The 27217-nt window shown below is 52.8% G+C and overlaps 1 protein-coding gene across 2 annotated transcripts in view; it reads left to right on the forward strand.

Annotated features, from left to right (window-relative positions):
• Positions 1 to 27217, forward strand: part of prkcz (protein kinase C, zeta) — a 741785-nt gene that overhangs the window by 57432 nt on the left and 657136 nt on the right. For both annotated transcript variants that reach the window (XM_072478046.1, XM_072478045.1), the window contains exon 2: positions 9601 to 9722. In XM_072478046.1, the coding sequence (XP_072334147.1) occupies positions 9601 to 9722 (122 nt within the window). The remainder of the gene's footprint in view (positions 1 to 9600; positions 9723 to 27217) is intronic.

Raw genomic sequence — 27217 nt, forward strand, 5'->3', positions numbered from 1 at the left:
CTTAGCCGCCAAAGTATATCTGTAATTCTGCGATGGGATGAGGACCTTTTATTCATAACTGGGAGGTTTAAAGAATTAAATCATACAGTTGCAAAATTTGGAGGTGGGTTTGTATTTCCTTGTGTTGAAAAGGTTGTAATGTGATCTAATCCAGATTTTTGAAGTGATCCGGAAAAGAATAGATTTAGAAATATGGGGCACAATTTACCAGCCTCGTTTCACCTGACTTGGTGTCGTGATGAGGCTATTGAATCTCAGCTTTGCAGAGTTGACCACCCCAAAACTCGCGTTGCTTTAATACAATGCCGCCTTTGCCCGATCAAAGGCTGCCCACCTTGCCAGCTTCGCTGAGAGATCCTGGTATATACGAATACCACTGCCTTTCCACCTCGCCTCGCGATTCAGCTTCGCCCATCTCAACACCTTTTCCTTCACCTGGTAGCTGTGAAACAGACGATCACAACTCTTTTTTCAATAAATTCTAATTAAGGGGCAATTTAGCGTGACCAGTCCACCTACCTTGCAAATTTTTGGGTTGTGGGGGTGAGACCCACGGAGACAGTGGGCTAATGTGCAAACTCCACATGTTCAGTGACCCGGGGCCGAGATCGAACCTGAATCCTCGGCACCGTGAGGCAGCAGTGCTAACCACTGCACCACCATGCCCCATGCCCAACTATCTCAGCTCTTGGTGGTTCATTCATTTTTAGTTTCGGCCAGAATGATCTGGGAGCCCTGTCCAGCTTTAGAAGGGGAGGGATCCTCCTCATCCCCCAACAACTTGATGAACATCTCCGCAAAGTGCTCCCATCGGATCCGACCATCCAGTCCCTCAGGCAGTCCCATGATCCTCCGATTCTGCTGTCGAAACCTGTTCTGCAGGTCCTCCACTTTGGCTCTCAGCCCTTTCTTACTCACCACCACCGTCCACAGCTCCTCACTTATCGAGGTGAGCTGGTCGCTACACTGCGACAATGCATCCGCCGCCTTTAACACCTATCCTTGCTCTCGTACCCCCGTCGACATCTTTGCCAAAGCCTCCTTTATCGGGCTACAGTCTCATCCACCCACACCTTGACCCGAGGCCATCATTTCCTTCCGATTGCTGTTGAAGTGCTTGGAAAACAGCCGTTCAACCCCTCTTTCTCCCCGACCCCCCACCAACCCCATCATCCCACCAAACCCTAGACATTAATTAGCCCGCATGTTAACATAAACAAATGACAAAAAGGAATCAGGAATCACCCATAGTCACCATTGACACATACAGTCCCTCTCCCCCCAACCCTGCCAGCCCCCCTCCAATGTTCGATGTGATCCATTCTCAAAAGTGCAGAATGAATAACGCCCATGAATTGTATAACCCCTCCATCCTTCCCCTCAGTTCAAATTTGACCTTTTCAAGCATCAAGAATTCCAGCAGGGCCCCTCGCCACGCCAGGGCAAGGGGTGCAGAGGTTGATTTCCACCCTAACAGGATCCACCTTCGGGCGATCAACGAGACGAAGGCAACAACATCTGCCTCCGCGCCCGTTTCCAACCCCAGCTGATCCGACACCCCGAATATGGCCTCCCGAGGGCCCGGGTCCAGTTTCACGTGCACCACTTTAGAGATTACCCGAAACAACACCTTCCAGTAATCCTCCAGCTTTGGACAGGACCAAAACATATGACTGTGGTTTGCACCCCCCCCCCCCCCCCCCCGTAACGTTGACACATATATTCTACCCCCTTAAAGAGCTGGCTGATCCTCGCCCTTGTAAGGTGCGCTTTATACACCACCTTCAGCTTTATCAGCCCCAACTTCACACACGAGGTGGAGGTGTTCACCCTCCGCAGCACCTCACACCAGAACCCCTCCTCCATACCCTCTCCCAACTCTTCCTCCCGCTTTGCCTTGATCCCTTCCAGCGGCACTTTCTCCTCCTCCAAAATAGTCCCGTAAACTGCCGATACTACCCCCTTCTCCAGTCCCCTGTCATCAGCACCTCCTCCAGCAATGTGGAAGCCGGCTCTACTGGGAAGCTCTATAACTCCTTTCTGACAAAGTCTTGAACCTGCATGTATCTAAATAGTTCCCCCTGCTCCAGCCCATACTTCGCTCCCAGCTCCTTCAATCCCGCAAAACAACCCCCAAGAAACAAATCTTTTAGTGTCCGAATTCCTTTCTTCTCCCATCTCCGAAAACTTCCATCCCACTTCCCTTGCTCAAATCTATGGTTCCCCTGAATCGGCATTTCCCTTGACCCTGCCCCCAACCCGAAGTGCTGTCGAAACTGCCTCCAAATTCTCAACAAAGTTATTACTACCGGACTCCGTGTATCTCCCTGGCACCGTCTGGAGCGGTGCTCTCGCTAGCGCCTTCAATCCCGACCCCCTATCCAAACTCTCCTCCATTCTGACCCATTGGGAGTCAGCCCCTCTGACCCAGTTCTGTATCTTCTCCACATTCGCCGCCCAGTAATAGTACATCCGGTTCGGAAGACCCAAACTCCCTGCCTGCCTTCCTGTCTGTAGTAGCCTTTTTAATTCTGGCCACCTTCCCTCCCCATATGAACGAGGTAATGAGCTCTTCAATCGCACTAAAAAAATGCCTTTGGCAGGAGAATCGGCAGGCATTGAAAAATAAACAGGAATCGCGGCAGCACATTCAGTTTACCCACCTGTACCTAAGTCAGTGACAGAGGGAGACCATCCCACCTTGCCAGATCAGCTTTCACCCTCCCCACCAAACTAGAAATGTTGTACCTAAGGAGCCCCCCCCAATCTAGAGCAACCTGCACCCCCAGTTATCTAAAGTGATTCCCTGCCTTATGGAATGGCAGCCCCCCCCCACCCCCCCCACCTCGAGCCGAGTGTGCAGTAACAAAAAAAATATTTTTTTTTAAAAAATGTTCATTCAAAGTTTTTCAACAAAAATTTTCAACATTTAACCCCCCCCCCCCCCCCCCCGTAACAAAAACGAAAAGAGAAGGAACAGAACAAAACATAAACATATCAATCCAACATAATACAGAACTTGTACAATGGGTTCCTCCCGCACATATTGACTCTCCCATATGTTAATGTTTTTCCTTTTTCAAGTGCCCCTAAGAAAACCCCCTTCCCCGCCCACCCATATACCACCCCCCGAAAGAGACCCCCCCCTCCATCCCTGGGTTGCTGCTGCTGACCGACCTCCTCCTAACGCTCCGCGAGATAGTCTAGGAACGGTTGCCACCGCCTGAAGAACCCCTGTGCAGACCCTCTCAAGGCAAACTTTATCCTCTCCAGCTTGATGAACCCTGCCATGTCATTTATCCAGGCTTCCACACTGGGGGGCTTCACGTCCTTCCATAATAGCAAGATCCTCCGCCGGGCTACCAGGGTCGCAAAGGCCAGGATACCGGCCTCTTTCGCTTCCTGCACTCCTGGCTTGTCCGCCACCCCAAATAGTGCCAGCCCCCAACTTGGCTTGACCTGGACTTTCACCACCTTAGACATAGTCCTCGCGACACCCCTCCAGCACCCATCCAGTGCCGGGCACGACCAGAACATATGGGCGTGATTCGCCGGGCTTCCTGAGCACCTCCCACATCTGTCCTTCACCCCAAAGAACCTACTCAGCCTTGCCCCTGTCATATGCGCTCTGTGAGTAACATTAAACTGTATCAGGCTAAGCCTGGCACACGAGAAAGAGGAATTAACCCTACTCAGGGCATCAGCCCACAGACCCTCTTCAATCTCCTCCCCCAACTCCTCCTCCCATTTGCCCTTCAGCTCCTCTACCAAAGCCGCCTCCTCTTCTTTCATCTCCTGATATATCGCCAAAACCTTGCCCTCTCCAACCCATACACCCAAAATCACCCTGTCCTGAATCCCCTGTGCCGGGAGCAACGGGGATTCCCTCACCTGCCGCCTCACAAACGCCCTCACCTGCATGTACCTGAACGCATTTCCCGGGGGTATCCCAAACTTCTCCTCCAGCGCCCCTAGGCTCGCAAATGTCCCATCTATAAACAGGTCCCCCATCCTCCTGATCCCTGCCCGATGCCAGCTCTGAAACCCCCCGTCCATCCTTCCTGGGACAAACCGATGGTTATCTCTGATCGGGGACCACACCGAGGCTCCCATCGCACCCCTGTGTCTTCTCCACTGCCCCCAGATCTTTAGCGTTGCCTCCACCACCGGACTTGTGGTGTACCTTGTCGGCAAGAGCGGCAGCGGTGCCGTCATCAGTGCCCTCAGGCTCGTTCCTTTGCAGGACGCCATCTCCAACCTCTTCCATGCCGCCCCCTCTCCCTCCCTCCACCCACTTACGGATCATCGCCACGTTAGCTGCCCAATAGTAGCCACCCAGATTCGGCAACGCCAGCCCTCCTCTGTCCCTACTACGCTCCAGAAACCCCCTCCTTACCCTCGGGGTCTTGTTTGCCCACACAAAACCCATGATGCTCCTGCCTACCCTCTTAAAAAAGGCCTTGGTGATCATAATAGGAAGGCACTGGAACACAAAAAGAAACCTTGGGAGGATCATCATTTTAATCGACTGTACCCTGCCCGCTAGCGAGAGTGGCAACATATCCCATCGTTTGAAGGCCTCCTCCATCTGCTCCACCAGCCGCGTCAAAGTAAGTTTGTGCAGGGCCCCCCAACTCCTAGCTACCTGGATCCCCAAGTACCGAAAGCTCCTTTCCGCCCTCCTCAACGGTAGGTCGTCTATCCCTCTTTCCTTTGGATGCACCACGAAGAGCTCACTTTTCCCTACATTGAGCTTATAGCCCGAGAAGTCCCCAAACTCCCTTAGGATCTGCATGACCTCCACCATCCCTCCACTGGATCTGCCACATACAGCAACAGGCCGTCCGCATACAGCGACACCCGATGCTCCTCTCCCCCTCGGACCACCCCCCTCCATTTTCTGGACTCCTTTAATGCCAAGGCCAAAGGCTCAATTGCTAATGCAAACAACAGGGGGGACAGGGGGCACCCCTGCCTCGTCCCTCGATACAGCCGAAAATACTCCGACCTCCGCCGATTCGTAACCACACTCGCCACCGGGGCTCTATATAGGAGCTTAACCCAACTGATAAACCCCTCCACAAACCCAAACCTCCGCAACACTTCCCAGAGATACTCCCACTCCACTCGGTCAAAGGCCTTCTCCGCGTCCATAGCTGCCACTATCTCCGCCTCTCCCTCCACCGATGGCATCATAATCACGTTTAGGAGCCTCCGCACATTGGTGTTTAGCTGCCTGACCTTTACAAATCCCGTCTGGTTCTCGTGACTCACCCCCGGGACACAGTCCTCAATCCTCATAGCCAGCACTTTTGCCAGCAACTTAGCGTCCACATTAAGAAGCGAAATCGGCCTATACGACCCACATTGCAGTGGGTCCTTGTCCCGCTTCAGGATCAAAGAAATCATCGCCCCGGACATTGTCGGGGGCAGGGTCCCCCCTCCCTTGCCTCATTGAAAGTCCTCACCAGCAACGGGGCTAACAGGTCCGCATACTTCCTGTAAAACTCAACCGGGAACCCATCTGGTCCCTGGGCCTTCCCCGCCTGCATACTCCCCAGTCCTTTAATCAGCTCCTCCAACCCAATTGGCGCCCCGAAACCAGCCACCTCCTGCTCCTCCACCCTCGGGAACCTCAGTTGATCCAGAAATCGTCGCATCCCCTCTTCCCCTGCTGGGGGCTGAGATCTGTACAGCTCCTCATAAAAGGCCTTAAATGCCTCATTTACTTTCACCGCACTCCGCACCGTAGTTCCCCTGCCATCCTTGACTCCACCTATCTCCCTCGCTGCCATCCTCTTACGGAGCTGATGTGCCAGCATCCGGCTCGCCTTCTCCCCATACTCGTACGTCGACCCCTGTGCTTTCCTCCATTGTGCCTCTGCCTTCCCTGTGGTCAACAGGTCGAATTCCGTCTGGAGACTTCGCCTCTCCCTAAGTAGTCCCTCTTCAGGGGCCTCTGCATATCTCCTGTCCACCCTTAAGATCTCCCCCACTAACCTCTCCCTTTCCCTGCTCTCTCTCTTCTCCCTGTGAGCCCTGATGGAGATTAACTCTCCCCTGACCACCGCCTTCAGTGCCTCCCATATTACCCCCACCTGCACCTCCCCGTTGCCGTTGGCCTCCAAATACCTTTCAATGCACCCCTGTACCCTCCTGCACACCTCCTCATCTGCCAGTAATCCCACATCCAAACGCCACAGGCGTTGGTCCCTCTCCTGCCCCAACTCCAGTTCCACCCAGTGCGGGGCGTGGTCTGAGATGGCTATGGCCGAATACTCCATTCCCTCCACTTTCGGGATCAGCGCCCTGCTCAGAACAAAAAAATCTATCCGGAAGTAGGCTTTGTGTACGTGGGGAAAAAAAGAAAATTCTCTGGCCAAAGGCCTGGCAAATCTCCACGATCTACTCCCCCCATCTGATCCATAAACCCCCTAAGCACCTTGGCCGCAGCCGGCCTCTTCCCCGTCCTAGATCTGGAACGATCTAATGCTGGGTCCAGCACCGTGTTAAAATCCCCACCCATTATCAAGCTCCCTACCTCCAAGTCCGGAATGCGCCCTAACATACGCTTCATAAATCCAGCATCGTCCCAGTTCGGGGCGTATACGTTTACCAATACCACCCACGCCCCCTGCAGCCTACCGCTCACCATCACGTATCGACCTCCATTGTCCACTACTATATTCTTGGCCTCAAACGACACCCGCTTCCCCACCAGCATTGCCACCCCTCTATTCTTTGCATCCAGCCCCGAATGGAATACCTGTCCTACCCATCCCTTTCTTAACCTGACCTGGTCTGCCACCTTCAAATGTGTCTCCTGAAGCATGACCACGTCTGCCTTCAGTCCTTTTAAGTGCGCGAACACTCGGGCCATTCAGGCCCCTCACATTCCACGTTATCAGCCGGATTGCCCCTCCTTTTCTAGCCATCTCCTTTTCTAGGCCAGTCCCATGCTCGTGCCTCCCGCACCCTCCAGTCCCCCAGACGGGGGACCCCCACCCTGACCACCTCTTCTGTTTTCAGTTCCCCCTCGGCTAATGCAGCAGCAACCCTATTCTCCCCCCCGCCCCCGCTAGATCCATATCTAGCTCTTTTGCTCCCCCCATAACACTACAGTAAGTCAGCTGACACCTGCTGACCCCGGCGTCCCCCGCCTTCCCGTTGCCCCCCCCCCGTGTGGAAATCCCCCCTCCTCCTCCTCCCCAGCAATCGGTGTGCGCTCCTCCATCCCACCCCTCCGTCCTTCCCTAACGCGGGAAAAAGCCCACGCTTTCCTGAGCCAGCCCTGCCCCCTCTGGCGCAGCTCCTGTTGCGGCCTTATCCCAATTCCCCCATCCCCGGGCCTCCCCTCCCTACAGCACCGGCGCCCACATTCCCTCAGTCTCCCCATCAGATCTCTTCCCCCATCCCCATCCATCGCCCAACCCGTGGAACATTCCTTGCGCATAGTCCAACTTTTCAGTTTGTATAAAGGTCCAAGCCTCTTCAGGCGTTTCAAAGTAGTGGTGTCGATCCTGAAATGTGACCCACAATCGCGCTGGTGCAGCATTCCGAATCTCACCCCTTCCTATGCAGCACCACCTTGGCCCGATTAAAACCAGCTCTCTTCTTTGCCACCTCAGTACTCCAGTCCTGATAGATTCGGATCACCGCATTCTCCCACCTGCTGCTCCGCTCTTTCTTGGCCCATCTCAGGACACACTCACTGTCCACGAAACGATGAAACCTCACCACTACCGCCCTTGGCGCCTCGTTGACCTTGGGTCTCCTCGCCAGGACCCGATGAGCCCCATCTAGCTCCAGGGGACTCAGAGAGGCCTCCGCACCCATCAGCGAATGGAGCATCGTGCTCACATATGCCCCGGCATCGGCCCCCTCCACCCCTTCAGGGAGACCCAGAATCCGAAGATTCTTCCTCCTCGACGTGTTCTCCAGGTCCTCGAATCTTTCGGCCCACCTCTTGTGCAGCGCCTTGTGCGCCTCCATCTTCACCGCCAGGTCCAAGATCTCGTCCTCGTTCTCGGCGGCTTTTTCCCGCACCTCTCTGATCTCTACCCCATAGGCCTTCTGGGTCTCCTTTAGCCCCTCGATCGCCGTCAGCAGTGGCTCCAGCACCTCTTTCTTAAGCTCCTCCACGCAGCGCCTGAGAAACTCCTGCTGCTCCGGCCCCCATGCCGCTCGATCTCCGCCCTCCGCCATCTTGTTTTTTCTGCCCCGCTTCTTTCACTGCTCCAAAACCGCTTTTTTGACCGCTCCACTTCTGGTCCACTCCATATACTATGGAAGGGGGACCTTGCTCTCACCTTCCCACATGGGAAGTCGTCGAAAAACTTCCTTTGGGGCTCCTCTGGAGAGCCCAAAAGTCCGTTCTAGCGGTAGCCGCCGAAATGTGCGGCTTAGCGACCGGAAGTCGTGCAGTAACTTTTTAATGGAACCTTGTTGAATGCTTTTTGGAAATCTAAGTACACACATCTATTGGTTCCCTTTTGTTAAACTTGGATGTTTTCTCAAGAACTATTTGTCAAACATTATTTCCCTTCCACAAGACCCTGCCTGGTGATTATGTATACGTATAGTAGAAGTCCTTTCCTAGCTTGCCCATGTTACTTTTCTTGGTATGTGAATTAGCACACTGAATATTGGGAAGTTATTTGGTTTGGATTGAAGGAGGGCATGTACTTACTGAGTGGCTAGCGCAAATGCTCTCCAAGTAGGGATCATCGGCTAGAGGTTGGAAATCAGAACCACGTCCATAATTTTCAGTATTATAGCACAAGGGTGCTGAGGAAAATGACCACCTCTTCTTGCCTGCTGTGGAAGTAGTTAGCTCACCAAATATAGACGGAACCTGCACCCTGATTTTTTCTCACCAATGATGAAAAAAATGTTTTTTTCTCAAGGTGAAGCTGTTGCACATTTAAACCAGCATATGAAAGATTTTCTCCCGAACTTTAATTCAGGATTCAGTAGTTTAAAAAAAGATGTAATTAGGATGTTTACTCCATATTATTTCATGGCAATTAGTGAACTGTACACTATGTTGTTTCAAAGGACACATTCTGTAGCTTAATATTCCTGAGTGGTTTGTTGACAAATGTTCATAGGAGATGATAAAAGGTATGGATAAAGTAGACATGGCGCAGGTGATTCCTCTTGTGGGGCATTCTAGAACGAGAGATCATAGTCTCAGGATAAGAGGTAGCAAATTTAAAACTGAGTTGAAAAACTACTTCTCCCAGTATGAATCTGTAGAATTCACTACCCCAAAGTGGGATGGGTGTTAGACAGTGAGTAAATTTAAGGAGGAGGTGGACAGATTTTTAATTGGTAATGAGTTGAAGAGCTATGGAGAACAGGCAAGATGGTGGAGTTAAGCCTAGAATGAGGTCACATGTGATCAAATGGCGGAACAGACCCGATGGGCCAAATGGCCTAATTCTGCTCCTACATTCTATATCTTGTGAGAGTAATAAATTAACAGTTTTTCATGCATGTTTCACTTCAATGCATTTGAAGTATATTTTAGGATATAAAAACGACGAGACCTTCCTCAGGATAATAACAGAAGATTGTTGTACTTTTTGTTCTCAACAGGGACATCCTCATCACAGACCTTGATCCTGCAATCACTTATGATGGAATGTGTTCTGAGGTGAGGGAAATGTGCAGTTTACAACAGGATCAACCAATTACACTGAAGTGGATTGATAATGAAGGTAAGAAAACTCAATACTTATAAAGGGTGCAAATCGTGCTTTATGCAACTTAAGCATGGAGTTGCAGACTTGACAAATGAGAGGTGGAGGCAAGGGAGTTAAAATTGATGCAAAAGTGTTGTTCTGAATTCTCCCACTGTGTACCTGAACAGGCGCTGGAATGTGATGACTTGGGGGCTTTTCACAGTAACAGTGTTAATGTAAGCCTACTTGTGACAATAAAGATTATTATAAGTTACGGCTGATGGTGAATACCGAACTGTCCAAGTCCCAAAGAGAAACTTGAAACAGCCACCAAAACAGTTTTTGCTATCTGTACAATATGAGGAGAGGTTCTGAAATCAGAAAATGATGACCCCACTACTTGAGATGATTTTGTAGCAGCATAAACATTTAAGAAAATAAAGAGGAAAAAAAAACAAAATTACACTTAATGGCTTCATGGATTAAACACTACTTTAATCATCTCCAAAGGATCTTAATTTAAACTCCCCTCTGAGCCAACCTTACACTTTTTGGTTCAGCAACTATCATTATAGATTTCAAAATCTACAGGTTTTCAGTAACTTTTACCACTCAATGCCATTTTTCCCTTGGGATGACCTGTGAGGCTGACAGCAACTGGTTCTCCAGGTCTGGTTCTCCCGGTTGTTCACACTGTCGTCTGGGAGTTCTGACCAGCTATCCTGCTCCCTTCTGGGAGATCAAAGCAGCTAACCCCTCACACAGGCTTCAGTATTTTCCTGAAATGATCTCCTTTTTGATCTCACTGTTATTTCAAACAGTCTCTTCAGAAATGCTTTCTTCCCAGAATTGTTTCAATGCCTGCTATGCTCGGTTCAAGCAGGAAACCATCAATCCGCTGTTGAGAGCCCCAGCAGCCCCAGACACACCTATACCCACCGGCACAGCTTCCGAAGTCTATATAGATAGACATGGAACATACAGTGCAGAAGGAGGCCATTCGGCCCATCGAGTCTGCACCGACCCTCTTAAACCCTAATTTCCACCCTATCCCTGTAACCCAATAACCCATCCTAACCTTTTTGGACACTCAAGGGCAATTTAGTTTGGCCAATTCACCTAACCTGCACGTCTTTGGGTTGTGGGAGGAAACCGGAGCACCCAGAGGAAACCCACGCAGACACGGGGAGAACGTGCAGACTACGCACAGACAGTCAGATCGGCCTTCCCGAAAGTGGACCCTCGGAAGGCAACGGGTCCGGACCGGGTCCCTGGTCATGCACGCAGAGCCTGCACGGACCAGCGAGCAGATGTGTGCGCGGAAATCGTCAACCTGTCCCTACTCCGCTCAGAGGTCCCCACCTATTTCAAGAAGAGCACCATCATACTGGTGCCTCAACGTGCCTCAGTGACTACTGTCCGGTAGCCCTGACATCAATCGCAATGAAGTGCTTCGAGAGGTTGGCTGTGAAGCACATCAACTCCATATACCCAGGATGCCTAGATCAACTGCAATTCACACACCGCCACATCCGGCAGATGCCATCTCCCTGGCCCTACACTCATCTCTGGAGCATCTTGACAACAAGGACTCCTACATCAGACACCTATTTATCGAACACAGCTCCGCCTTCAACACCATAACCCCAGCCAAGCTCATATCAAAGCTTCAAAATCTAGGACTTGGCTCATCCCTCTGCAACTGGATCCTCGACTTTCTGACCCACAGACCATAATCAGTAAACATAAATAACAACACCTCCTCCACAATAGTCCTCAATACTGGGGCCCCGCAAGACTGCGTACTTAACTCCCTACTATACTCACTATACACACACGACTGCTTGGCAAAATTTGGTTCCAACTACATCTACACGTTTGCGGACAACAACCATAGTGGGTCGGATCTCGAACAACGACGAATCAGAATCCAGGAGGGAGATAGAGAGCCTAGTGAAGTGGTGTAACGACAACAGTCTACCCCTCAATGCCAGCAAAACTAAAGAGCTGGTCATCAGCTTCAGGAAGCAAAATACTGCACACACACCTGTCTGCATCAGGGTCGAGGTGGAGATGGTTGACAGCTTCAAATTCTTAGGTGTGCACATCACCAAAAATCTGTCCTGGTCCACCCACGCCAATTCTACCACCAAGAAAGCACAACAGCCCCATTGCTTCCTCAGGAAACTAAGGAAATTCGGCATATCCACACTAACTCTTACCAACTTTTATAGATGCACCATAGAAATGAAAATGAGAATCGCTTATTGTCACAAGTAGGCTTCAAGTGAAGTTAACTGTGAAAAGCCCTTAGTTGCCACATTCCGGCGCCTGTTCGGGGAGGCTGGTACGGGAAAGCATCCTATCTGGCTGCATCACAGTAAGGCAACTGCTCGGCCCAAGACTGCAAAAACATTCAGAGAGGCGTGAGCACAGCCTAGTCCATCACACAAACCCACCTCCCAACCATTGACTCTTATTTATACCTCCCGCCGCCTTGGGAAAGTGGGCAGCATAATCAAAGACCCCTCCACCCGGTTTACTCGCTCTTCCAACTTCTTCCATTGGGCAGGAGATAGAAAAGTTTGAGAACACTCACAAACAGATTCAAAAACAACTTCTTCTCTGCTATTACCAGACTCCTAAACAGCCCTCTTATGGACTGACTTCATTAATACTACACTCCTGTACACTTCACCCAATGCTGGTGTCTATGTATTTACATTGTGTACCTTGTGTTGCCCTATTATGTATTTCTTTTCGTGTACTAAATGAGGCAGGGCTTTTAAGGGAACGGCGGAGGCTACAGGCGGAGTTTGGTTTGGTAACCACAGGGAGGGCGGTGGAGCAGCTGAGAAAGGCGAAGGAGGGTGATCTATGAGCATGGAGAGAAGGCCAGCAGAATGCTTGCACAGCAGCTTAGAAAGAGGGAGGCAGCCAGGGAGATAGGGAAAATAAATGACGCAGATGGGAACCTGCTTGGAGATTCAGCAGGGTGAATAAGGCATTTAGGGATTTCTACAATAGGCTGTACAGGTCGGAACCCCCTACGGGCCCGGAGGTGATGAGGCACTTCTTGGAGGGGCTGAATTTCCCAAAGGTGGACGGGGAGCGGGTAGAAGGGCTGGGGGCCCCGATCGGGTTGAAGAGATAGGGGAGGGTCTGAAGGCCATGCAGTCGGATAAAGCCCCGGGGCCGGACGGGTACCCAGTGGAGTTTTAGAAAAAGTTCTCTGGGATATTGGGGCTGGTGTTGATGAGGCAAGGGGAAGCGGGGTGCTGCCCCCGACGATGTCACAGGCCACAATTTTGCTGATTCTGAAGCGGGACAAGAACCAGGAGCTGTGTGGGTCCTACAGGCCCTGTTGAATGTGGATGCTAAATTGCTGGCCACAATATTGTCCTCCAGGATTGAGGATTGTGTTCCGGACGTTATTGGGGAGGACCAGACGGGGTTTGTTAAGGGTAGGCAGTTGGTGGCCAATGTAAGAAGGTTGTTGAACGTGATCATGATGCCCCCGAAAGGTAGGGAGGCGGAGGTAGTGATCGCACAATGGATGCAGAAAAGGCTTTGGTCGGGTAGAATGGGATTATCTGTGGGAGGTACTGGGCCGGTTTGGATTTGGGCGGGACTTTATTGACTGGGTCAGGTTGCTGTATCAGGCTCCTGTGGCAAGCGTACGGTCGAATAGGACAACATCGGACTATTTTAGACTTCAACGGGGGCTGAGACAGGGATGCCACCTCTTCCCACTGTTGTTTGCGCTAGTTATAGAGCCGTTGGCAATTGCTCTGAGAGCCTCAAGGGGCTGGAAGGGGCGGGCGTGGGGGGGGTGGAGCACAGAGTCTCGCTCTATGGAGACGCCCTGCTTCTGCATGTATCGGACCCGATAGAGGGGATGGAAGAAATCATGAGGATTCCAGGGGAATTTGGCCGTTTTTCGGGGTATAAGCTAAATATGGGGAAAAGTGAGATGTTTGCAGTCCAGGCGAGGGGACAGGAGAGGCGAATGGGGGAGCTGCCATTTAGATTAGTAGGGGGAAGCTTTAGGTACCTAGGCGTTCAAGCGGTGCGGGAATGGAACCAGCTGCATAAATTAAATCTGGCCCGACTAGTAGACCAAATAAAGGCCGATTTTCAGAAATGGGACGCGCTTCCGTTGTCACTGCCTGGGAGGGTGCAGACGGTGAAGGTGACGTTCCTCCCGAGATTCCTGTTTGTATTTCAGTGTCTCACCATCTTTATTCCGCGGTCCTTTTTTAAATGGGTCAACAAAGTGATCACTGGCTTTGTTTGGGCAGACAAGACCCTGCGAGTGAGGAAGGTAATGCTTGAGCGGAGTAGGGGAGAGGGCGGGCTTGCGCTGCCAAATTTTCGTAACTATTACTGGGCGGCGAATATAGCCATGACCAGGATGTGGGTGGTGGGAGAGGGGTCGGCATGGGAGCGTATGGAGGCGGCTTCATGCAAGGGCACCAGTCTGGGGGCTTTGGCAACTGCGCCTCTGCTGTTCCTGCCAGCACAGTACTCCACCAGCGCTGTGGTGGTTGCGGCCCTAAGAGTCTGGGGGCAATGGAGGAGACATGTGGGAGCAGAGGGAGCATCGGTCTGGTCCCCAATCTGCAATAATCACCGGTTTGCCCCGGATGGGGGTTCTGGATATGGTGGAGAACAGGGATTGAGAGGATGGGGGATTTGTTTATAGAGGGGAGCTTTCCGAGTATGAGAGCGTTGGAGGAGAGGTTTGGGTTGGCGAGGGGAAACAAATTCAGGTATCTGCAGGTGCGGGACTTCCTACATAAACAGGTGGGTTCAGGACAGGGTAGTTTCCAGAGGGTGGGTAGGAGAAGGGAGCGGCTCTGACATTTACAAGGAAATTATGAGGTCAGAGGAGACGCAGACCGAGGAGCTGAAGCACAAGTGGGAGGAGGAGCTGGGAGGAGAGATAGAGGATGGTCTATGGGCGGACACGTTGAGTAGAGTCAACGCGTCCGCAACATGTGCCAGGCTCAGCCTGATACAATTCAAGGTCGTTCATTGGGCTCACATGTCAGTGGCCCGGATGATCAGATTCTTTGGGGTGGAAGACAGGTGTGCAAGATGCGCGGGAGGACCAGCGAACCATGTCCACATGTTCTGGACAAGCCCGAAGCTTAGGGGATTTTGGCAGGGGTTTGCAGATGTCATGTCCACGGTGTTAAAAACAAGGGAGGCACTGAGTCCAGAGATGGCGATTTTCGGGGTGTCGGAAGACCCGGGAATCCAGGAGGAGAAAGAGGCAGACGTTCTCGCCTTTGCTTCCCTGATAGCCCGGAGACAGATACTATTAGCTTGGAGGGACTCAAAGCCTCCGAAGTCGGAGACCTGGCTATCGGACATGGCTAGTGTAGCCCAATCAATCACTCACGAGACGAGATGAGAAGGAGTCGAACGATGGCTTTATTACGCAGACTTGTTCCCCAGCAGCCCAGTTACAGAATGCGGCTGCTGGGAGAACCCGGGCTCTTATACTCCGCCTTACTGGGTAGAGCCAGCAGGTGGCTGATCCAGTCGCCATCCAGTGTCTATCCACCAATAGCCTTTTGGCATCACAGGGTACCTTAATAACCCTAATACATACCACCACATTCACCCCTTGTTAAAAAGGAACCCCGCGGGGTAGTGGGCCGTATGGTGGTAGAGGTTTCCAGAATCGGCACCTAGGATGCCGCTAATACGGCGGTTATGCTCCGATATAAACTACTTACAATGCCGCTTTTACTGGGCAACCCCAAAAAATTATTTACAGAGGCATCTCTTGCTTCATTATACTGATTCGATGAGTCGAATGCGTGCCCTGGTCATCCTCGCCTATCCTCTTAGCCCCGGTGGTGATGCAGGCGCAGGTTCGGGCCCCGTCGTCTCTGGGAGCGTCGCAATGCCTCGTTCTGCTCCAATACCCCTATTCGGGGCCGGGGGAAGGACCGATCCACCCTGGAAGGGGGCGGCTGTGGGGTGCGCCGGCGGGAGGGATGGGGTGATTGGTGTTGGGGGGGGGGGGGGGGGGGCTCCGGTGGATGCCAGGCCCCGCAGGGAGACCGTGTCCTGTCGGCCGACGGGGTATGCCACGTAGGCGTATTGAGGGTTCGCGTGGAGGAGATGAACCCTCTCGACCAAAGGGTCCGATTTGTGCGTCCGCACATGCTTTCGGAGCAGGATGGGTCCCAGGGCTGCCAGCCAGGTCGGAAGTGCCGTTCCGGAGGAGGACTTCCTAGGGAAGACAAGGAGGCGTTCGTGAGATGTTTGATTCGTTGTTGTACACAGCAGCGACCGGATGGAGTGGAGGGCGTCCGGGAGGACTTCCTGCCAGCGGGAAACTGGGAGAGTTCTGGACCGCAGGGCCAGTAGAACGGTCTTCCAGACCGTTCCGTTCTCCCTCGCTACCTGACTGTTCCCCCGGGGGTTGTAACTGGTCGTCCTGCTCGAGGCGATGCCCTTGCTGAGCAGGAATTGACGCAGTTTGTCGCTCATGAAGGAGGATCCCCTATCGCTATGTATGTAGGCGGGGAAACCGAACAGTGTAAAGATGGTGCCGAGGGCTCTAATGACCGTGGCCGCAGTCATGTCGGGACAGGGGATGGCGAATGAGAACCGGGAGTATTCGCCAATCACGTTCAGGAAGTACGTGTTGCAATCGGTGGAGGGGAGGGGGCCTTTGAAGTCCAGGTTGAGGCGCTCAAAGGGACGGGAAGCCTTTATCAGGTGCGCTTTATCTGGCCGGTAGAAATGCAGTTTGCACTCTGCGCAGATCTGGCAGTTCCTGGTGGCGGTCCTGACCTCCTCGATGGAGTAGGGCAGGTTGCGGGTCTTTACGAAGTGATATAACCGAGTGACCCCCGAGTGGCCGAGGTCCTCGTGGAGGGTTTTAGACAGTCCACTTGTGCGTTAGCACACGTGCCGCGGGATAGGGCATCGGAAGGCTCGTTCAGCTTTCCGGGACGATACAAGATCTCATAGTTATAGGTGGAGAGTTCGATCCTCCACCGCAAGATCTTGTCGTTCTTGATCTTTCCCCGCTGTGCATTATCAAATATGAAGGCAACCGACCGTTGGTCAGTGAGGAGAGTGAATCTCCTACTGGCCAGGTAATGCCTCCAATGCCGCACAGCTTCCAATATGGCCTGTGCCTCCTTTTCCACTGAGGAATGGCGGATTTCTGAAGCGTGGAGGGTGCGTGAAAAAGAAGCCTGGGCGCTGTACCGTCTGCTCCTAGTGGCGACTGGTTTGCAATCCGGGGTGAGGTTCGCGAACAGGGAAGGCGGATCGTCCTTGAGGGTCGCGAGGCTGCAGATAGTGAGTGGGGGTATAGGGCCGCTGAATTTAAACGTTAAGCTCTGGAGATTATACTGAAATTCCAATCCCAGGAGTGTGGCAGCGCAGAGGTGGGGAAAGACGTAAAGCCGGTAGTTTTTGAACTCCCTCCCCTGCACCGTGAGGTTCACGATGCAGAACCCTTTTATCTCTACCGAATGGCACCCCGCTGCCAGAATTTATTTTTGATTACTCGGGTGGATCGGAAGGGAACAGCGTCTTACCGTATCGGGATGTATAAAACTCTCCGTGCTCCCAGAGTCGATCAGGCAGGGCGTCTCGTACCCGTTTATAAATATAGTTGTTGATGCTGTTTGGAGCGTTCCATGCCGCGACTGGTCCAGGGTCACAGAAGCGAGTCGTAGTTGCTGCATTGCGGCATTTTCTTCAGGCCCCGTGTGGCCGTCCATCCCGGGGTCCTTAGTCGTCAGCCAAGATGGCGACGTCCAAGGATCGCACACGGTCGGGGGTGGACAAGATGGCGCCGCCCATGGATCGCAAGTTGCCGGGGGAGCACAAAATGGCGGCGCCCATCCCTCCCTCATGGAGTCCGGGACCCACGATGGCGGCGCTCGTTGGCCGCACATGTGTCGCTGGGGGGGTTGAGTTTGGGGTTCTCCCCCTGAAATTGCGGCTACCCCCCGGGCCTGGCACACAGCTAAAAAAATGCCCCTTTTCCCCGCACCCTTTACAAAGGGCCAAGCGGACCGGGCAGCGCATTCGGGGGTGTTTCCCCTGCCCGCAAAAATAGCAGCGGGGCCCACCCGGGTGATCTGCCGCTCTGGCAGCGCAGGCCTGCGGGGGGGCGGAGGGTCCCGGGGGTTCGGTCGTGGCGGGGGTCCACGGTGCCCATGGGGCTGCCGCGCGGTCGGGGGCGTAGGCGCGGGCGTTCTGTGACGCCCCATCAAACGAGGCCGCGAGGGCCCGTGCCTCTCTGAGGCCTAGTGTGTCTCTTTCTAGCAATCGCTGGCGAATTTGGGATGAAAGCATACCTGCCACGAACGCATCTAGGTCCAGCAGCTCCGTGTGTTCATTAGCCGAAACCGATGGGCAGTTGCAGTTTCTCCCCAGTATTAACAGCGCATTGTAGAATTCGTCCAGAGATTCCCCGGGGATCTGCCGCCTTGTCGTGAGCTGGTGGCGTGCGTAGACCTGGTTGACGAGCCGGACGTAGATTCCTATCAGCTTGGCGATTGCCGTCGGGAAATCTTCCGTATCCTCTATGAGCGTGTAGATTTCAGGGCTCACCCTGGCATACAGGACCTGGATTTTCTGTTCTTTTGTAGGTATGCCGGGGGCCGTTCGGAGGTATCTATGAAAAAACGCTAACCAATGTTTAAAAGTGGCCGCTGAGTTTGCTGCGTGGGGGCTGATTCGCAGGCACTCCGGAATGATTCGGAGCTCCATGTCCGTAAAAGTTTGCGTAATAAATTGTAGCACAATCAATCACTCACGAGACGAGATGAGAGGGAGTCGAACGGTGGCTTTATTACGCAGACTTGTTCCCCAGCAGTCCAGTTACAGAATGCGGCTGCTGGGAGAACCCGGGCTCTTATACTCCGCCTTACTGGGTAGAGCCAGCAGGTGGCTGATCCAGTCGCCATCCAGTGTCTATCCACCAATAGCCTTTCGGCATCACAGGGTACCTTAATACCCCTAATACATACCACCACAGCTAGCTTTCTCTGTTTGGAGAAAATCAAGTTTGCCTTGAGAGGGTCACTGTTAGGATTCGCCCGGAGATGGCAACCGTTCGTCGACTTCTTCGTGGAAAATTAATCGTCAGCAGAAGGGGGCGGTGGTTAGTTTAGCTTAGAGTAGGGGGATAATAAAGGTGGGACCTCTAAGGATGGGAGAAGGCTTTTGCACTATGTTTATAGTTTCATGTTCATTGTTTGTTTTGTTGTTACAATACCAAAAATACCTCAATAAAATGTTTATTAAAAAAAAAAAGAAATTGACAGGAAAAATGTTTCACTTTATAATGGAGTTTAAGTTAAAACTGACAACGGAGCGCAGTGATCAGTTATAGAATTATAGAACATGGAGGGAAGCTATTCAGATTGTTGTCCGTGCCCACTCTCTGCAAGGACAACAAGGCTAGTCCCCCACTTTACCCAGTCTTGCAGATTTTTTCCATTGAGGTAGATATTTTTGCTTTCCTTTTTTAGCTGACAGTCTCTTGTATTGTCTCTCTGCTCTTATTTCTTTTTAATTTCTGCTCTGCACTTTGCATGTTCTGCCTGATCTCACTTGTGTTATCAACCTGAGTTTTGACACTCAAATCTTTTCTCTGATTCAGCTTACTTCCTATCTTCTTTGCCATCCAGTGTGCTCTGGCTTGGGTTCTCCGACCTCTCACTCCCACAAAAGGGAATCCTGCTCACATGCATGCACGACAAACTCAATTTAGATCACACAGCATTCCCTCTGGTACTGATCCCATCCAGTACCTTAATAATTCTTATTCTAGGGCTGTCTGCCCCCAAAATCTTTGTGCATCTTGTTTGTTCTGTCTAATGTACCTTGGTTCCCATTCCACTGCCAACTTGGTATAAACCGAGACTTCCGGTTGCGGCTATGCAGAGCTAAGTCGCACATTCGGCAGCTCCCGCTAAAAACGGACTTTGGGGCTCTTTTCAGAGCCCCCAACGGCATTGTTTCGACGTTTCCCAGTGTGGGAAGGAGATTGCAATAGTTCCCCGACAGTGTATGGCTTGGACCAGGAGCGGGGCGACTAAAAAGTGGTGGTGAACCCAAAGAAGGTGCGAGGGAAGAAGAGCAAAATGGCGGCGGGCGGGGACCAGGCAGCGTGGATGCAGTGGGCGCAGGAGCAGCAGGGAGTTATCCAGCGCTGCTTCAGGGAGATTAAAGCGGACCTGCTGGAGAAGCTGAAGGGTTCTATCGACAAGCTGCTGGAGACCCAGACAGCCCAGGGGGTGGCAATCCGCGAGGTCCGACAAAAGGTCTCCGACAACGAGGACGAGATCTTCGGCCTTGCGGTAAAGGTGGAGGCGTAGGAGGCGCTCCACAAGAAATGGCAGGAACTGTTCGAGGAGATGGAGAATCGGTCGAGGCGGAAGGATTTGCGGATTCTGGGCCTCCCGGAGGGGCTGGAGGGGTCGGACGTGGGGGCCTATGTGGTCACCATGCTAAACACGTTGATGGGAGCGGGGCCCTTCCAGGGGCCCCTGGAGCTGGAAGGGGCCCATAGAGTGCTGGCGAGGATGCCCAAGGCTAACGAGCCACCGCGGGCGGTGCTAGTGCGGTTTCGTCGATCGGGAGTGTGTGCTCAAGTGGGCCAAGGAGAGGAGCAGCAGGTGGGAGAATGCGGAGGTTCGAATATACCAGGACTGGAGTGCGGAGGTGGCGAAGAAGAGAGCTGGGTACAATCGGGCGAAGGCGGTGCTGCACAGAAAGGGGGTGAAGTTTGGCATGCTGCAGCCGGCGCGACTGTGGGTCACCTACAAGGACCGGCACCATTATTTTGAGTCTCCGGAGGGGGCGTGGGCCTTTGTCCAGGCCGTGAAATTGGACACAAACTGAGGGTCGGGGTGGATGGTCGGGGATTGTTGTTGGGGTGTTACACTTTGAGGGGGGGTTCTTTGCTCTTATTTCTGTTTGGTTCGATGAGGGTCGTTAGGGTGGGTTGGGCACTGTTTTGGTTGGGTCTGTCGGGTGGGCTCTTGGAGGGGGGGTAAGTAAATGGAGTAGGGGTGGATGGCCGGTAGGAGGGATGGGGCCCTGCGGGGGAGGAGGAGGCCCGAGTCGCGGGTCGGGGGACTGGGCCTGTGAAAGGAGCGGCGACAGAGGTGGCGGGGCCGGGCAGGTGGAAAGCGCGGGCTTTTTCCCGTGCTGGAGCGGGCGGAGCCGGGGCGGGGAAGCGAGGGTTGTTTCCCGCTCTTGGGATGGAAGGGGGAGGCAGAGAGCCTGTGGATGGGTAATGGAGGAGGAGTGTATGTCCCACAATGGGAGGAGTCGAAGGAGAGGCGGGAGTAGCTGGGGTCAGCAGGAGTTGGCTGACTTGCGGGAGTGCAATGGGGAGAGTAAAGCAGCTAGGAGGGATCCTAGCTGGGGTGGGGGGTGGTGGGGTGAGTGTGGGGGAACCGGGTTGCTGCTGCTATGGTCAAGGGGGAGCTGGAGCGAGTAGAGGGGGTTGAGACGGGGGTCTGCCGCCGTGGGGAACGGGCCGGGCGTGGGGTGCGGGCGCATGGCTGGCCAAGGAGGGGTTATGGCTAGTCGGCGGGGGAGGGGGGCGGGTAGCACCCCGATCCGGCAGAATGTAAGGGGACTGAACGGGCCGGTCAAGCGGGCCCGGGTGTTCGCGCACCTGAAGGGGCTGAAGGCGGATGGGGTCATGCTCCAGGAGACACACTTGAAGGTGGCAGACCAGGTAAGATTGAGGAAGGGTAGGTCAGGTGTTTCACTCAGGGTTGGATGCCAAAAATCGGCGGGTGGCAATTTTGGTGGGAAAGAGGGTGTCGTTTGAGGCGTCGAGCATTGTGACAGACAATGGCGGCAGGTACGTAATGGTAAGTGGTAAGCTGCAAGGGGAGGGGATAGTGCTGGTCAATGTGTATGCCCCGAACTGGGACGATGCGGGTTTTATGCGGCACATATTGGGTCGGATCCTGGACCTGGAAGTGGGGGGCCTGATAATGGGGGGATGGGACTTTAACACGGTGTTGGATCCGGCACTGGATCGTTCCAGGTCTAGGATGGGTAGGAAGCCGGCGGCGGCTGAGGTGCTGAGGGGGTTTATGGACCAGATAGGAGGGGTGAACCCTTGGAGATTTGCAAGGCCGGGGGCTAGGGAATTTTCATTCTTCTCGCATGTTCATCAGGCTTATTCCCGGATCGACTTCTTTATTATGAGTAGGGCGCTGATAGCGAGAGTAGAGGATACCGAGTACTCGGCGATAGCCATTTCGGATCACGCCCCGCATTGGGTAGACCTAGAGCTGGGGGAGGAGAGGGACTAGCGCCCGTTGTGGCGCTTGGAGGTGGGGCTGTTGGCGGACGAGGATGTGAGTGAGCGGGTCCGAGGAAGCATAGAGAGATACCTGGAGGCCAACGATAACGGGGAGGTCTGAGTGGGGATGGTATGGGAGGCGGTTGTTAGGGGAGAACTGATCTCCATTAGGGCCCACAAAGAGAGGAGAGAGCAGAGGGAGAGGCTGGTGGGGGAGATGGTGAGGGTAGGAAGGAGGTATGCGGAGGTGCCGGAGGAAAATGAAAATCGCTTATTGTCACGAGTAGGCTTCAATGAAGTTACTGTGAAAAGCCCCTAGTCGCCACATTCCGGCGCCTGTTCGGGGAGGCTGGTACGGGAATTGAACCGTGCTGCTGGCCTGCCTTGGTCTGCTTTAAAAGCCAGCGATTTAGCCCAGTGAGCTAAACCAGTCCAGGGACTGTTGAGGAAGAGGTGTAGCCTCCAGGCCGAATTCGACCTGTTGACCATCAGGAAGGCGGAGGTGCAGTGGAGGAAGTCCCAGGGGGCGATCTATGAGTACGGGGAAAAGGCAAGTCGGATGCTGGCGGCAGCTAGGGAGATCGGGGGAGTTAAGGATAGGGGAGGGAGTGTGGTACGGAGTGGGGTTGACATCAATGGGGTCTTCAGGGACTTTTATGAGGAACTGTATCGGTCCGAGCCCCCACGGGAGGAGGGCGGGATGGGCCGCTTTCTGGACCAAGTGAGATTTCCGAAGGTGGAGGAAGGACTGGTAGCGGGATTGGGGGCCCCGATTGGGCTGGAGGAGCTGGCCAAAGGGATAGGGAGCATGCAGGCGGGGAAGGCACCGGGGCCGGACGGTTTCCCAGTCGAATTCTACAAGAAATATGTGGACCTGTTGGGCCCGTTGCTAGTTAGGACCTTCAATGAGGCAAGGGAGGAGGGGGCTTTGTCCCCGACGATGTCCCGGGCACTGATCTCCTTAATCCTGAAGCGGGACAAGGATCCCCTGCTGTGTGGGTCTTACAGGCTGATTTTGTTGTTAAATGTAGATGCCACGGTGCTGGCGAATGTCTTAACTATGAGAATTGAGGATTGTGTGCCGCAGGTGATCCACGAAGACCAGACGGGATTCGTGAAGGAGAGGCAGTTGAACGCGAACGTGCAGAGGCTCCTGAACGTTATTATGATGCCGGCGAGCGAGGGGGAGGCGGAGATAGTGGTGGCAATGGACGCTGAGAAGGCCTTCGATAGGGTAGAGTGGGGGTACTTGTGGGAGGTGCTGAAGAGGTTCGGGTTTGGGTGGGGTTTGTCAGATGGGTTAGGTTGTTGTACGAGGTCCCGATGGCGAGTGTGGCCACGAACAAGAGGAGGTCTGAGTTCTTTCGGTTGCATCGAGGGACGAGGCAGGGGTCTTCCCTGTCCCCCTTGCTCTTCGCACTGGTGATTGAACCCCTGGCTATGGCACTGAGGGAGTCGAGGAACTGGAGGGGGTTGGTGCGGGGCGGGGAGGAGCACAGGGTGTCACTCTATGCGGACGACTTGCTGCTATATGTGGCGGATCCGGTGGGGGGAATGTCGGAGGTAATGTGGATCCTCAGGGAGTTCGGGGATTTCTCAGGGTATAAGCTCAACATGGGGAAGAGTGAGTTGTTCGTGGTTCACCCTGGGGACCAGGAGAGAGGGATTGGCGAGCTCCCACTAAAAAGGGCAGAGAGGAGCTTCAGGTATTTGGGGGTCCAAGTGGCCAGGAGCTGGGGGGCCCTGCATAGACTTAATTTCATGAGGCTGGTCGAGCAAATGGAGGAGGAGTTCAAGAGGTGGGACGCGTTGCCGCTGTCCCTGGCAGGTAGGGTGCAGTCAGTTAAGATGACGGTGCTCCCAAGGTTTTTGTTCCTGTTCCAGTGCCTCCCCATGTTTATCCTGAAGGCCTTCTTTAGGCGGGTCAACAGGAGCATAACGGGGTTTGTGTGGGCGCGAGGGACTCCGAGGGTGAGAAGGATGTTCCTGAAGCGGAGTAGGGATGGGGGGGGGGGGGGGGCTGGCACTGCCCAACCTCTGTGGGGACTGCTGGGCCGCCAATGCGGCGATGGTGCGTAAGTGGGTGATGGAGGGTGCGGGTGCTGCTTGGAAGAGGCTGGCGATGGCGTCTTGTGAGGGTACGAGTCTGGAGGCGCTGGCAACGGCGCCGCTGCCGCTCCTTCCAATGAGGTATACCACGAGCCCGGTAGTAGCAACTACCCTCAAAATCTGGGGGCAGTGGAGGTGGCACAGGGGGGAAGTTGGGGCCTCGGTGTGGATCCCAATACGGGGGAACCACCGGTTTGTCCGAGAGGGAATAGATGGAGGGTTTTCAGGGTGGCACAGGGCAGGAATAGGAAGGTTGGGGGACCTGTTTGTGGACGGGAAGTTCGCGAGCCTGGGTGAGCTGGAGGAGAAGTATGGGCTTCCCCCGGGGAACACCTTCAGATATTTACAGGTAAGGGCGTTTGCCAGGCGGCAAGTGGTGGAATTCCCGCGGCTGCCGCCACGCACAGTATAGGACAGGGTGCTCTCGGGGGGGGGGGGGGGGGGGGGGGGGGGGGACCGGGACAAGGATGAGCCGGTTCTTTGGGGGAGAGGACAGGTGTGTTAGGTGCTCATGGAGCCCAGCAAATCACACCCATATGTTCTGGGCATGCCGGGGGGGTCTATTTTATTTTTGTTTATTTACCCTGGGGGATCTGAGGGAGTGTATATATTTGCTCTGTTTGCTTTGTGTTAACTCGGGGTGTTAATTTATTATTTATGTATAGGGGGGAGGGGGGCACGTTTTTTTTAAACTTTGTTCTGTATTTAATTCTACTGGGTTTCTTTTTCATTCTGTTGTTGATATTTTGTGAAAACCCTCATAAAAAAATTTTAAAAAAAAAAAACCCCAAAAAACTTGGTATAAAACCCCCTCACCTTACTTTTGGCTGCCAGAGCAGGACAAAAGCTAGAAATCCTGCAGCTCACCACCTGACTCCCTGAAGCTTGTCTACCATCTGCAAAGCATAAATCAGCAGTGTTAAGGAATACTCTCCACTTGCAGCTCTGACAACATTCAAGAAGCTTGACACCGCCATCAAGGACAAAGCAGCCCTCTTAATTATTTTCACAAACATTCAATTTCTCCTCCTCTGCTAACAAGATGCTCTGCAGGAACTCATCATGGCTCCTGAGGTGCATTTTCCAGACCCTTGATCACTACCATCTGGAGGGACTGGAGCAGCAGATACCTTGGAATACCACCATCTGAGGTTCCCCACCAAGTTACTCACTATCCTGACTTGGAAATGTATCGCTGTTCCTTTACCAGCACTGTGTCAAAACCCTAACAGCACTATGGGAGTGCCTACGTACCACAGAGACTACAGCAGTTCAAGAAGGCAGCATATCACCAACTTTCTGATGGGCAACCAGGGACTGGTTCCACAGTCTGAGGAATCAAAAGCCTCCATCCTATTCACTTTCTTGCATTTATCAACTCTGTCTCACTATTTCTTTGCTCACTAGTGCTTGATACCAGAAGTAAAATGGAGAATACTACCTCTGAAGCCCTGCCAATTCGATGTTGAGACCGGAAGGCTGTAGCGTACCTAACGGGAAGATGAGATGTTGTTCCTCCAGTTTGCGTTGAGCTTCACTGGAACATTGCAGCAGGCCAAGGACAGACATGTGGGCATGGGAGCAGGGTCTTTTGTTAAAATGGCAAGCAACGGGAAGTCAGGGTCAAGGACAGTTAGTCTCTCCTCACCTCTGGAGTTCATTTCCTTTGTCCATGAGGTTGGAGCTCAGTGGCCCTTGTTGAATACATTCTGGGTGCCAATGAGCAGGTTATCATTGAGTTAATGCTTGAAAGTACTTGACAACATCTTGCATCAGTTTGCTCATTGGGTTAATTGGCTGGGTTAGATTTTTCTTTGGTAGACCGCATACATGAGCAATTTTCCACATTAGAGAGATGCCAGTGTTTTAGTAGAACAATTTGGCTAGGGGCAAGTTAGTCTTCAATACTATCGCCAGAATGTTGACAGGGCCTAAAAACCATGCAGTATCCTATGTCTTCAACCATTTCTTGACATCATTCATGCCCTCCTGCACTCTTTATGCCCTCCTGCACTCTCCATTGAACCAGTATTTATCCCCTGGTTTGATGGGAATGGTAGAATGCGGATATGCAAGGTCATGAGGTTATAAATGGTGGTTGAATACAATTCTGGCTGATGCAGATGGTCCACTGTACTTCATAGATGCAAAGTTTGAGTTGCTAGATTTGTTAAAAATTTATCTCATTTAGCACGGTGATAGTGCCACCCAACATGATGTGGATATCTTCAATTTGAAGATGAGACATTGCCCCCAGAAGGACTGTGAAGTGTCACTCATTCTATACTGTCATTGGCAGATGCATCTGCGACAAATAGATTATTGAGGGCATGGTCAAGTAGGTTTTTCCATCCTGTTGGCTCCCTCACCCTCTGCCACAGACCTAGTCCAGCAGCTGTCCTTCAGGACTTGGTCATAATTAGTCTTCTGGGGGAGACAGTGGTGCAATGGTAATGTCATTGGACTGGTAATCCAGAAGCCCCGGTAAATGCCCAGGGGACATGGGTTCAATTAATAAATCAGGAAAATAAAAGCTAGTCTCAGTAATGGTAACCAAGAAACCTACCTATCTTCAAATGTTGTAAAAAAAAAAACCTACCTGGTTCAGTAATATCATGTAGGAAATGAAATCTGCAATCCTGGCCTGGCTTATATGTGACTCCAGATCCACAGTAACGTGGTTGACTGTTAAATGCCCTCTGAAATGGCTTGGCAAGACACTCAGTTCAATTTTGAAATGGCAAAAATCTGCTGGCCTTGCCAGTGATGCCATTATCTTGTGGAAAAAATGAAAACATTCTTAGAAGCTCATTGATTTGAAATGTTAACCCACTCCCCTTTCCCCAGATGCTATCTGTGTTTCCAACATTTTCTGCTCCTATTAGTTGTGCCTAGCCTCTCCACAACTTTTTTGTGAAGGAATAAACTAAGTATATCTTTCCTCAAACGCACAGCTAAATCGCTGGCTTTGAAAGCAGACCAAGGAAGGCCAGCAGCACGGTTCAATTCCCGTACCAGCCTCCCCAAACAGGCGCTGGAATGTGGCGACTAGGGGATTTTCACAGTAACTTCATTGAAGCCTACTTGTGACAATAAGCGA

Source organism: Scyliorhinus torazame, chromosome 16 (genome assembly GCF_047496885.1).
Source record: "Scyliorhinus torazame isolate Kashiwa2021f chromosome 16, sScyTor2.1, whole genome shotgun sequence".
In the NCBI taxonomy this organism is placed as follows: domain Eukaryota; kingdom Metazoa; phylum Chordata; class Chondrichthyes; order Carcharhiniformes; family Scyliorhinidae; genus Scyliorhinus; species Scyliorhinus torazame.